General features: G+C 38.5%; 1 protein-coding gene across 1 annotated transcript in view; it reads right to left on the reverse strand.

Annotated features, from left to right (window-relative positions):
• Positions 1–385: 385 nt before the first annotated feature.
• Positions 386–13,847, reverse strand: part of SLC9D1 (solute carrier family 9 member D1) — a 33,580-nt gene continuing 20,118 nt past the window's right edge. Inside the window, exons 10-13 of the mRNA XM_090128440.1 lie at positions 13,677–13,827; positions 8,319–8,398; positions 7,629–7,778; positions 386–6,043 (exon numbers count right to left, since the gene is read on the reverse strand). Of these exons, the coding sequence (XP_089984566.1) occupies positions 5,930–6,043; positions 7,629–7,778; positions 8,319–8,398; positions 13,677–13,827 (495 nt within the window). The 3' untranslated portion in view covers positions 386–5,929. The remainder of the gene's footprint in view (positions 6,044–7,628; positions 7,779–8,318; positions 8,399–13,676; positions 13,828–13,847) is intronic.

The following is a 13,847-nucleotide window of genomic DNA, read 5'->3' on the forward strand; positions in this document are numbered from 1 at the left end:
TCCAGGATTGCATCCTCAACAGACAATGGGGCGTGTCTGTCAAAGGCCAAAGAAGGAACTACAAGAAAAGCAAATAATTGCTTTTAGAAAATTGGAATTTAACAACTACACTGAGCGACCAGGCGGTTCCTCTCATACTTTAAGTTATACCGCACAGACCAGCTGTGGTGCCCCATCCCTGGAGGGGCTCAAAGCCAGGTTGGACGGGGCCCTGGGCAGCCTGAGCTGGTAGGGGGCAGCCCTGCCCATGGCAGGGGTTGGGTGGGCTGTGAGGTCCCTTCCAACCCAAACCATGCTGTGATTCTGTGAAAATTCTTAGGCTGAAAACTTGTAGCTTCTCAGGTACAGAGGAAGATGGACAGAATCTTCTCATAAAGGTGAGAAAATAATTCATTAGCAGTTGTGATTTATAGGAATTAAGAAAACTATACTAGCTTTTTAGAACTAAGGAGCAGTAACAAAGGACAGAATATGAACCTTGTACCACTGTTTTTGCAAACCACATAGCTTCACTGCAAACAAGAATCGATATTTTCTAGACCACAGTCAGTAAGGAAAGCGATTGAAGACCACCTTTTTAATTACTCTAGTTCTTCCATTTACATTTGTCATGTAATTTTGCTGTTACACCAGCAGGAAAATCTTCAGCTCTCTGCTCTCTCTTCATCTTCTCTGCTCCATCAGGCGTTTTGGAGATGTAGGACTTGTCTGTACCAGTGGAAGACTGCTGTGCGTTACTGTATGTCTGTGGCCTCCTTCTCCATCTTCGGCATGCTTCAGAAGGAGAACAGATCATCGGTTTGCTGTGACTCCACAGCAGATGCAGAGATGAGGAAAACATGTTTTAATAACTTGCAATCAGAAACCTGCAACGTGCCAGAGAACATGCACAGGGACACATTTTGATTCTTGGAAATTGAAGCCAAGCTGTCTTAAGAGAAGGACTTGTTAGAGCTCCTTAAATACAGACCTCGTACCAGCTGATAAGCTTGTCAGCATTTGGCCTCCTTGGGAGGTACTATCTCCCAATTCTCAAATTTCTGCTCTATTTTAGGAAATAAAAATACAGCGTGGCTCTGTAACCTTAAGAGTTTTGCCATTCTCTGATCTAGGTTTTATCCCCCAAGGCTGGATCAGCTGTCCCTAGGCACTCTGGGCATGTGATTGTCCAGTTTGTCCTTTATCTGCAGAAATTGCGATTCCTTAGTCTCTCTTGGTGGCTCACTGTCCCTACTGTCAAGAAGCCTCTTCCCACTGGCAGTAGTAATTACTCAATGGAGTCTGTGGGAGATCCAAAGAAACAATCTTCCTGCTCCATGAAACTGGTAGACCCGTATCTTAATCTTCTGCCTGTTTCCTTCAGGGCAGGGTGGGCCACACAATTCCCAGCCCTTAGAACATCTTGCTGCTTTTCCTTCTTCTTTTACTGGCATCACTGCCTCCCTTCACTGTCAGATCAGTTTGTGGTAGCTTGACTGGTACTTGCTGCTGTTAATAAGCTATTGCCATTTCCAGCCAAGCTACTAACACTGCTAGCACAGCTTAGCCTTGTCACTTAGAGGTCCAGTTTCCTCCACACTCCACGTTGCCCATGTGCTGGAGCACTGCCAGGATTACTTACAGAGCAGAAATACATTCCTTCCCTAGACAAAACCCAGGAGTGCTTTTGTGGTTAACTGTTTTGGCTTCATTCCAGCAGGCAGCAAGACCACACAAGGTTTCTCACATCCTCCATCAAGCACCATCCTATAGCACCGTTCTCTCATGCGAGGCACTCCCACGTGCCCCTCTGCCCACAAAGCAAAGGATGTCCAACTGTAAAACCAGATAAGAGGTACTGTGAGGCTGCTTTCTCCTCATCTTTGAAGATGGGAATAGGAACTCTTAAAGCTCTCAGAAAGTTCTGTCTAGGTACCCACAGCAGCATTCCTTGAGCTTTCTATGCTAGGGCCATATTAGTCACAGTTGCAAGTAGTTACCTTGCAGCTCCCATAGATAACTTCCAAATGAGAAACTGAAGAACAGACTTCATACGGGATGAGCTGTACGTAAGTGTGGTTGTGGGTCAAGATATACCAATCTGGCCCTGGGAACAGGGAAATGAATCACAAAGTATAACCAAAGGCCACACCACCAGCTTATAAATTATTTCTGAAGAACTGTGGTTATTAATTTTTAAGTGAGCCAACTGTGAAATATTTTCTCCCCTAACAGATCATTCAAGAATAAGACCTATTGTTTCCATCCTAAGATTTTATCATAAGACCACCCAGTGGTGGCATGGAAGTGTGGATGGAGCCATTACTTGCATTGTAGGAAATACTGACAATATCTAAATATACCTCCAGCTTTCTATGGGAGAGTCTCAACCATGTAATTGTAAACAAACTTATGTGTCCAATTGGTAATTTGGATTTGCATGTAGTATCCAATCTGATAATCCCAGGCTGCATCAGCAAAGAGACACAGATTACTGATATTACTACTTCTCTTTCCTCAATCATGACCAAATCAGAACTTATTTAGGAAAGAAATAAAAAGGATGAGATTGCCCTTAGGTCACCTAGATACCTGCTGTTTGGACAATGGTACCAAAAGGACTTTTTACTCAAATCTTTTAAAAGGTAGTCATGAAAAAAATAAATATTTTTTCTCTTAAGAGATGTAAACTGTCTATATTCCTGCTCTCCTAACAGGAATTTTCCAGAGAAATACAACTAACCACAGCAGTTTATTTATACAAAAGGCTTACTTACCACAGAAGTAATATTTTGTATAATAATTTCAAGGACCCACCAGCTAAAAGAAATACTGGAACCCAGATAGAGGCCTCTTTTATGGTCTATCATGGCCTTCCTTCCTTCCTCCCTTCTTTCTTTTCCATAGAGTATACTTTGCAAGAGATAAGCATCTTTCAAAACCAAGGCATTGAGAGGTTTGTATTTCAAAAAGAAACTATAGACTAGAACAGTGGACAGAGTAAGATTTCTTTTCCTAGGACGATTAAGAAATAAAGTTTAAAAGTTTAACTTGGTAGACTGTTAAACCACACTGTAAAACTTTTGAAGAATCTCTTTTAGAAGACCAAGTCTCAGACCACCTCATGAGACTGAATGTGTGCAAGTCTACAGGGCCTGGATAGCATGCATCCCAGAGTCCTGAAAGAACAGGTTGATGCAGTCACTAAGCCACTCCATCATATTTGAGGAGTCATGGCTGTAAGGCAAAGTTCCCATGACTGGAAAAAGGAAAACATCACTCCCATATTTATGGAAGGGAGAAAGGAAAAACCAGGGAACTACAGGCTGGTGAACCTCATCTCTGTGCCTGGGAAGATCATGGAGCAGACCTTCCTGAAGAGATGTTAAGGAAATGAGGAGGCAATTTGAGAGTCAGTATGGCTTCACTAAGAGCAGATTGTACCTGATCAGACTGGTGGCCTTCTATGGAGAAGGGACATCATCAGTGGACAAAGGACGGGCAGCTGATGTTGTCTACCTAGTCTTGTGCAAGGCCTTGGACGCAGTCTCACATCACATCCTTATCTCTAGAGAGGTATGGATTTGAATGGTGGACTATTTGGTAGATAAAGAATTGGTTGGATAATTGTAGCCAGAAGGTTGTTGTAAATGGCTCTGTGTCCAGTTGGAGGCCAGTGATGAGTACTGTCTGCAAGGGTCCATTGTGGAACTGGTGCTTTTCAACCTTTTTTTTGATCAACTATGTAGAGTGAGATTGAGTGCATGCTCAGCAAGTTTCTGAATGACACCAAGCTGAGCAGTGCAACTGATAAAACAGAAGGAAGGGATGCCATCCAAAGACCTGGACAGGCTTGAAAAGTACCCTGGGTTGCATCAAATGAACACTGGCCAGCAGGGAGTGGGAGGTGATTGTCTCTTCTCTACTTGGCCCTCCTGGAGTCCCTCCTGAAGTACTGTGTCTAGGTCTGGGGCCTCCAGCATGAGAAAGTCATAGAGCTACAAGAGCAGGTCCAGAGGAATGCCACAAAGACGATCTGAGGACTGGTGCACCTCTCCTGTGAAGAAATGCTCAGGGAGGTGGGCTTGTTCAACCTGGAGAAAACCACTCCAGGAAGATTCAATTACAACCTTCCAATACTTGAAGTGAGCTTAAAAACAGGAGGGAAACCGACCTGTTATACAGGCAGATGCTGACAGGACAAGAGAGAATGTCTTTAAACTAAAAGAGAGGAGATGTTACGGGAATTTTTTTTCTCTCATTGGTGAGGCACTGGCACAGCCGCCCAGAGAAGCTGTGGTCCCCAGCCCTGGGCATGCTCTAGGCCAGGTTGGATGGAGCCCTGGGCAGCCTCAGCTGGTGGGGGACAGCCCTGCCCATAGCAGGGGGAATGGAAGTAGCTGGCCTTTACAGTCCGTTGTAACCAAAACCATTCTATGAGTCTTCTTCTTTTGACAAACTCAGCAGGTGTCAGAGAAAACTCAGGAGGAAGCTGAGGCTACTATGGTACAGGAAAGAAGTACAAAACACACAAGTCCATCCAAAGCTTTGTCAGTTTTGCTAGTGGGAGGATGACTTCCGTTTTAATTTGCAATTTAAACCTACATAACATACATTTTTCTAGCTGTTTGGTGGGTATCAAAGTTGTTTCAAATGACAGTATAATGCTGACCTAAAATGTTAATATATTTTAATAGCATTGTTTTAAACAGATAAGCCTCAAGATGATTTTTAAATTGTCAGAGTAGACTACAGTCTATGAATTAAATCTTCTCTATGATTCTTCAGGAATAGGCTTTTACAAGGCGCATCCTGTTATCTATAATGTTGTAAAGAACAAAGCACTTACATCTAAGATCACATTCAATGTTTCTTTAAATATCATGATATTTTAAAAGACTAACAATTTATTCAGTGTGAATGCAAAGTATAAAGTTGTGGAGTTCCAAATACATATTCAAGCTGCCCTTTCTAGTTTTGTGCAAATTAATTTACTCAAAATAATTACAAAAGCAGAATATTATAAATAACATCCAACCTCTGGAGTGATTTTTTTTTTTAAACATCTGCTTGAAATTAGACTACCTATATCTACTAACTTTATTTTGGATTTAAAACAAACAAACAAAACTGTAAACAATTACTGTAACAGTAGCTAGAAACAGGAATGCATGATAACTGTCAGTCTTCAGATATAACTTAAGTTATGCCCTTCTTCACCATCAACTTATAATCAAGTATGTAAATAAATGCAACAACTAACACAAACAGAAGTTACCACTGAAAGAAAACACATTATATGCTGTAATTTGGAACAACGTATCACACAATGTTGGCTGCATCATTTGGAATATGTATTTGACTGCTTAAAACAGTTTGATACTAACAGTTAATCTTTTTCTTTGTATAAAGGACTAAGACTTTTACTCACCATTACAGATCTGTTTTGTGATTGAATTTACACTGGTCTAATGAACTCATTCCTAAATGCAAAAATGACTCAAGTCATTTAATGGAAGGAGATACCATAGGCACCATAGTACACTTTTCTTTTTTTTAAGAAAAAACAACAAAATCCGGTGGGGAACTAACAGTAACAAAAGGAGGATGAGAATTAAAAGGCACATTCAGGCAGAAAAAAGAAAAACAACAAAATTTGCATGATGCTACAGTTAAAAAAATAATTCAGACTCTGCATAATTGATCAGATAAAAAAAATAGTCTGGCAGATCCTAATCTGTCAGAGAAAGCCAGTTTTGTAAGAGACGTGCAATTAAAATCAAATCATTCTTTAGTGTTGAATTTTGTTTTAAGGTCAGTGTAAGGCTTATTACCAAGTGCATGTTAAGAGGACTACTGAAAACCTCTTGTTTTCCAAGTGCATAGAAATACAATGAGCAATGAAGATATCTTTGCAAGAAGATGTGTTCTTGTTCATGTGCAAGTCTTATCAAGTACTTGAGCGTCTTTCAGGCCTTGGAACACATTTCATAATTGCAGCTCTCCACAGGGCAGGGGCAAGTAAAAGGCTTAGAGTAGTCACACTCAGAATAAGGAGATAGACCTGGAAATGGAAATAAAAGCTCTCCACAGTTACAAGGCAAACTAAGAAACTATTACAAGTTTGATGAGATCGGACATTTCTCAACAGTATTTTCAGGAAACTTCACCTGTCTCCTCATCCACCTATGCAGACTGTTACAAAAACAAACAAGTGCAAGCACAAATCATATTATCTGTTTACCTGGTTTGAACATTCAGTTACAAAAACTGCATAATGAACTTATATTAAAATAATTATTTAGATCTGCAGTTAAGAGGTGAATTTTGAAAGCAGAGCCAACAAGTGAAAGGCTAAACACCACTTTATGAGAAAACAAAACCAATTCAGGTTTGCATATGTAACTGCAAAATGCATTACTATTTTAAACACTAAAAAAAAAAAAAAAAAAGCCAACAACAACAAAAATTCCTCTAAGTAATACCACACATCTTCTGAAATGAGGTCTTGGTTACATATTCTGAAAGAGTCTTACAAAATGGCAATGGGAAGAAAACAGAAGAGTGACTTGAGGCAATTTCAGAGCTACATAAACTTATGGAGTAGACAATGGCATGAAAACTGCCACAGGAAAAATGAAAGCCTAAAGGCCTCCCTCTAAACAAACTGGGTGGGCCCCCCCTAGACTGATGCTGTAATCACGTATGGATCTCTTGAAACTCTATACAAACATACACTATTTATAACTCCTAATTATATGCAGGAGTAAACATGAAAATGAATCACCTTTACATACACAAGTGAACAGCACTGTGTAAATTTTTCACACTTGCTTAATTTGGAATTGGTTCCAGCATTATACAGCCTACTGCTCACACAATGGAAAGCTCAGAGAGCCAGGCAGCAGAGTATTTTTGTGAGCAGAGACACAGTGGAGAACACACATAGCTTTAGAAAGCAGGGCCAGTTGTTACATCTCGGTTGTTATAGTTTACTGAAGTTTGCAAAGCAGATTTCATCTGCAGACAACAGTGTTTTCATAACTTGAATATAAAAGTAAGTTAAAGTTTTCCTTCATAAAAAATTTTTTTGAGAACTGCTTTAAAAACTTATTTCTTCTGCAGAAGATTTAAAATTAACAAGCTTCACAGGTAGTGACTACAAGTTTGTTTGTTCCTTTGTTTGTTTAAATATTAAGTCAACTTCCACTTCACCATACCTCCTCTCTAATTTATTGATGTTTCCTTCCTCAATTCCTATGCTCTCAGTTACCTCTTCCTATAGCTGTATCAAGATTTCAAAAGCACAGGCTTCTAAGCCTTACTGACTTGGGTAGTAGCTACAATTCACTGCTCAGTTAATAAGGAAACTGTAAGGAGAAATAATTAGGGAAAAGCGTTTGTAACAATGTCATTTTAAATGTAAAACTTGCAACTTTAATATTTTAAGTCCAAGAAGTCTAATGAGTGAAAAATCAAACTAAGAATCTTGTCAAGAACATGCATGTTTCCATTTGTATGGGCTGATTATTTGCTAACGATTTAGAAATGCCACCAAACAGGTGTGTATTTCAAGTGTACTGTAAAATAAAATCCCAGTAAGATATTGAGATGCAAAATGCAAAGTTAATAACTATAAAATAGCTTACCTCCCGAGATATGATCCCTGCTCTGCGTGCTCTGCTTCCCAGAACAAAAGAGAATTCACTGACTTGTGCCAGTCCTGCTGAGACAATCCATTTGATATACTGGCTGGTCTTCGGAAGAATCAGAGAAAGGACAAGCACTGCCAAGACAAACTTTGAGAACATTTTTTGTTTTTTTTTTGAGTTGTTGCTGTGTTGTTATTGTTTTCTTGATTTTTTTTTAAATAAAGGAAGTATAACAGATAAAATAGTACAACCAATAGAAGATACACTGCATCAAGTACAATACTGGACGAGTGGACTTTTAAATATGTTATCTGTATTAATGTCAAAAGAGGCAAAAGGTAGACAGCAGAGTAAAAAGTACCATCTTATTTACTATAATAAAACATTTGATAATTTGATAACTTTGCCATGGATCCTAAGTTAGACAAATAGGCATTTCTCCATGTGTAACAGGCTTTTACATTAAGAAAGATCTTTTCTTTAAAAAAATATATATATACACAGACACACAGACACACACACACACTAAGAATGTGATTTCAAACTGTATTCTATCAGTTAGATTCCTCCAACTGCAGTCAAGATGTAATATTCATCGCTATACTGGATGTGCAGTTTCTGTGCCATTTTCATAGTGACATGCAGCGCTATTCAGACTATTTAAAGATTTAAAAAAGAAAGAAATACCTTCATTATGACCACAGACAGTGTAAGGAATAGTAACACTGTGAGTTCATATATTACGAATGTGGGAAAAACATGAAGTCCTAGGAGGAAGAAAAAAAAGAAGTGCTATTATCCCAGTACTTCTTTTAAAACCAACAACTTTTGCCAAGCATTCAGACTCACATCTAAGCCAAGTCTTAAATAGCAAAGTCTTACGTTTATTGGAACAGACAAGTAAACAGAAAAGTATGTAGTGTCTCCAAATGCCAAAACTATATTTTTATTCTACACTATTTGCAAGTAGATATACTATGGAGTTGCATTTCATTTACCAATACTAAATGGGTTTTTGTTTTTTATTTCCCCTTTAAAGGTATCTGCTACACTGTGGTATGTTTCATTTCTATCTTATTTAAAGCATACGCAGTTTGTTGCTGAACTCTACTAATGTTTCACAAGAAGCATTTGCAATGGCATTTGCAAATAGCATTTGACTTTTTTCCAGATTTTTGTAACTACTGCTTTGATAAATTTTTAACTTTCAGAATATAACTATGATGAGGAAGTTCTGATCTCACTGAATATAATAATACCCAATTTGTCATTCTAGGAATCCCTGGAGAGAAATATTTCAAAGTTTTATGCGGATATGTCACTATTATCATTTTTAGAGTTAAAAGATTTAATTGCAAGACTATATTCTCAAAAATAAACAAAACCCCTAGCATACCTAACAACACTACCTACTTCATCACTAAAACACTCCTTGCCAAATCTTTGGAAGGGTTTATCCCAAACAACATTCAAAATCAAGTTAAATTGTGTACGACTGATGCACAAGCACTTTCATTGATAATGCTTTCTCTCTTCTGCACCAGTAAACAATCCAGAACCTGAATGAAACACACCTCTTTTGTGAAAGCTATAAGAATACTGCAGGAAAATAATGCCACTGTTCTGCAGTGTTTGTAATATTCACTTTGCTGGCCATTCAGTATCTTTGTATGAAGCCATAGTGAACTATTACTGGGGAAATAATGACATTTTCAGGTTTTATATACATTACAACTACAACAAAATTGCTTTCATCCCATGACCCTCATGCACAATGGAACTGCATAAAGCCACATTGCTATGGTAGGCATTTTGTTGTTGCTGTTTTTAGGAAAAGGAATATAGAGAAAGGTGGCAGAACCTTATGTCTCAGACACCCAAATTTTATTCCCAATAAGCACCCATGCATTTTCATTAAGCTTATCTGTAGAATCAGTAAAAGGTGAAATCTTACTCTAGAATCAGAAAAGCAAGAAGCAAGATAGTAAGAACTGTGAAGAGCACAAAAGCTCCGAACTACACCTGAGTAGTATTAAACATCCTAGGAAAGCAACTACTTGTTGGAGAAGTCGTAGAGTCACTGAAATCACTGCAGAAGAATCTTAAAGCAGACTAAGTCCATCACCTATGATATGAGGAACTTGTACAGGTAAACATCTATGGAAGCTTTTTCACTAAAGCTCTTAAAAAGGAAACTAAAATAGTGGTGGTGTCCTTGATAAATTCCTAATAGTTGCTGATTCTTCAACCGAATTGTTTCTGCTGAAGGCTAAGAGATCTGTAAATCAATGCAGTAACTTCTTACTGGAATGAAAGATACATTTTCACTAATTTCCACTGCTTTATAGATCGCAGAGCCAAAAGAAACATAGAAGTAAGATTTGTCATCTTCTCTTCCTAATTGAGAAGAGAATGTACTTATAGCAAGTTCAAAATATTTTGTCTATATGCATATTCCACCAGAGATTTTTATACAAGTACTACTCAGTCAGCACGTACACACTCTACTCTATTTCTTAATTTCTTAAATGCACAAATACAAAGGATTGTCAGAACAAGGAAAGAGATGGCAAAACAAAAGAGATGAACACTGTATCAAAAAAGAAATCTAGACATACACATGGAGGGGCAAGCAGCTTCTGTCTCTCTGGTGTCTATCACATGCATGTTGCTTGTTCACCTTTAGGCTGGTCTCAGAGATGATATACATGAAAAGTGGCTAGAGAAACACAGCCTGTAACAATGTCTTGTTTGACAAGAGGACCAACCAGCATATCTGGAACTGATGATTTCAAAGCAGGCTGTCAGGATAGCCTAGGGCTCTCATCACTACTGGTGGATCAACTTTCTCAGTTCTGAAGCAGACAGGCAGCCTGAAGTTCATTTGGACTGCCTCGCAACATGGAGATTATTACCTTATTCAAAAGAGCTGAAGTACAAACTACCACAGATTTCCTCACTAATCCTGTGGAGGTAAGCACCTACAGGTGATAATGTCTCTAAGCTAAAGCAAGCCTAAGCCTGTTACGTACACAATTCTGAGAAAACAAGCATACAGCCCTGCATGCACGCACATTTTGGGAAAAATAAAGCCCACCATAGTGGATTTCATAGTTACTACAGATCTTTGTCCCATGCAAAAACTTAGGATAAAGCCATAAGTAAAATCAGGCTGTTCTACAGGCACATCAAGCCTTCCTGACAATATGAAGGCCATCAGAGATTAGCTTCATAGACAGAAGATGCACTTATTTCAGCAGACTTTAGACTTTGTGACTAGGCTCCGGATTCAATAAGGACTTGTTTTCTGAGATGGAATCAGCACTTCAATCAAGAACTCAAAAACTTTAGCACCATCATCTGCTATGTCACTCATAGCTAGTGTACCAATTAGGTAGGTTTTCATAGCTGAACACAGTACATGGGCCTTCAGCTCTAAGCAGTGCTGGGTAGATGGTGGCCTTGCACCAGAAGTCAAGCCAAACAGCACAGTTCACTCATATAAATTAGTATATTTTCATTTAAGGATGACTGCAAGGAAGATTTTATACCTTTTTTCAAGTATCTTTTTTTCTTAGGGAAAAAAAAAAAAAAAAAAAAAAAAACTTTAAATGGATTCTACCTGCCTGCTGCATCACAGCACATGGAGATCCAAATGTAGTCATGTGCATGTCCTGGAAAATCCAGCATCAACAAGAGGAATCTTAGAGATTCTTGACAGCAGGCGTGATAACAAAAAACAGAACTCTGGTGGTTGAACCTTAGCCAGTAGGATTAATTCTGACACATCCTCAAGATAGGACAATCAATCAGAAAAATAACTTCAGTGATGCATTTGGATGCTGTATCTATCAAGACTTTAAAAGCCTTTTAAAAGCCTTTGACACTGTCCCCCACAACATCCTCATGGAGAAGCTGGCTGCCCACAGTTTGGATGGGCAGACACTCTGCTGGGTGAAACTGCTGCATGGCTGGGCCCAAAGAGTTGGGGTCAATGGAGTTAAATCCAGTTGGCGGCCGGTCACAAGTGGTGTCCCCTAGGCCTCTGCACTGGGGCTGCTTCTATTCAACATCTTTATTAATGATCTTGATGAGTGGATTGAGTGCACTCTCAGTAAGTTTGTAGATGACAAAATAGAGTATTTCCCTAGGGTTCTTAAAAATGCCACTTAATACCGCTCAGCTTTCTTTGCAACACTACTCCTTTTTAAAAACAACTTCCTTGCCACTGACAGAGCTTCCACATACTGTTAGCCACACACTTTGAAATCAACTGAAAATAATAATGGGAGGAGACAAAAAGTTTGGAGGGAGATGCTTGTTTTATGGGGAAGGTTTTTGTTTTTGCACAAGCAAGCAGCACATTTTGTCAGATGCACATAAATAGCTCATCTTTCTGATTTTTAGCTAACTTGCTTGTGAGGTGGGGTTAGCACCCATTTTCTGTAAAACCACACGAGCTCGTCAGGCAATTTGCTCTCCCTTCTTACAACTCCCTTAACAGCAGTCAAAGGTACTTTTTGAATTCTGTACCATAATTTCAAAAATAATTTCAGCCTTCTCTCAAATTAGTGTTGCTATTTTCTTGTCCCATGCATCAGTCTTACTGGTACTTGTAATTTACAAAGGACAGCATTTCTGTTCAATCTCTTGCAAAATTGACTTCTGGCTTATGATTACATGCCATGCTTTTAACTCTGATAACACCTTTAGCCTCATCACTTTCTTTACCAAAATACATAAATGACTTATCTGTGAACATTTAGCAATTACTGATCTAACCTTGTCTATTGTGTAGGCCCAAAAGATTTGCCATAACTTTTTTTATGAAGTGGTGAATGGGTTCTTCAAATAGACATTCTTATCTGACTGATCAGCACAAGTTATTATCATGGGCTGGGCAAAACGGATTGGAACTGGTGAGCATAACTTCTTCCTTTTATTTTTATCTTGAAAACTGCCAAGAAACACTTTTGGTTTCTGTTATGGTACCGCAGGCATACAACAGGTACACGTATGAGGTAAGGCATGCAAATTCTGATGAATATTGGGCTTCACTATCATTTGAATAGACATGGAAATAAAAAGACAGTAAGACCAAACAGAAGAAAAAATACAAGAATTTCTGAGTGAGTCTAGGTTGAAGGAGATTGGATTTGTGACACCCCTTATTCTAGACATTTCAAAGCTCCCCAGATAGGATACACATCTCCTATAGAGTCCAGAGGGAGAAGCAAGTGCTTTCACTCAGCATGTCTCCTCATTCAGTATACTGAAGCACTTTAGAAACGTGTTTCAGTTTCTGTCAAACAAGGTATACTAACACACAGAGAATCTAACAGTTTAAAATGAAGATAGCAGAATGTTCTCAGAATTAACATGCTCTGGATAACAAGCATGATGAATTACTTCTGTGTTCTTAGGCATCACTGTTGCATTTCAGTCAGCAGGTAGTCTTGCCCAATTTTCCTGTGCTGAGAATGCAGATTACATTTTCCTAACTAAAGAAACAAGATGCTGAAAAAGGGATCTGCTTCCATTGCCATATTCTGCCCATAGAGAAAAGCAAGGCATAAGGACCTGAAACCTACTCTCGCTGACTCAAAATGGTAATAAAATTTTGGTATAAATTACAAGTATATCCAATATCAAGACAGAAGAATAGTTTCAAAAAAACAAAAACAAAACAAAAAAAAAACAATCAAAAAACCCACCCCAAAACCTAAAATGCCATAAAAAAAAAATTAACTTATTTTTCCCTTAAAATTTTAGTAAGGTTTTCAAATAGTTCAGACAAATTCAGAATTAACAGTGAAAAAGTTACATTAAAACAAAAACTGACAGTACAACATGGGAATCCCTTATGAAAATTAATAGTGCATTTAAAATATAAGCAAAATCAAACCAATTATGTCATCGTTTAACGTTTCAGTGTGCACAGAAATAAAATCCACCCCTCCCCCCAGTTTGTAGACAGCAGTTCTCTTTTTCTTCCCCTGCATTTGTAGGGCAGCACTATTTTTAGTAAGCTTTGTTAGAAATTACCTATGGATGCGAAGAAAATGATGGCAAGAAAGTCACGTATTGGTTCAATACAGGCCATAATCTCCTCAGTAACCATGTGACCCTGAGAAGAGATCAGAGCTCCAGCTAAGAAGCATCCCAGCTCCATTGAAACATCCAACAGCTCTGTGATCTGTCAGGGAACAACAGGAG

The sequence above is a fragment of the Phasianus colchicus genome, chromosome 1, assembly GCF_987193195.1.
Source record: "Phasianus colchicus chromosome 1, bPhaCol1.hap1.1, whole genome shotgun sequence".
NCBI lineage: Eukaryota > Metazoa > Chordata > Aves > Galliformes > Phasianidae > Phasianus > Phasianus colchicus.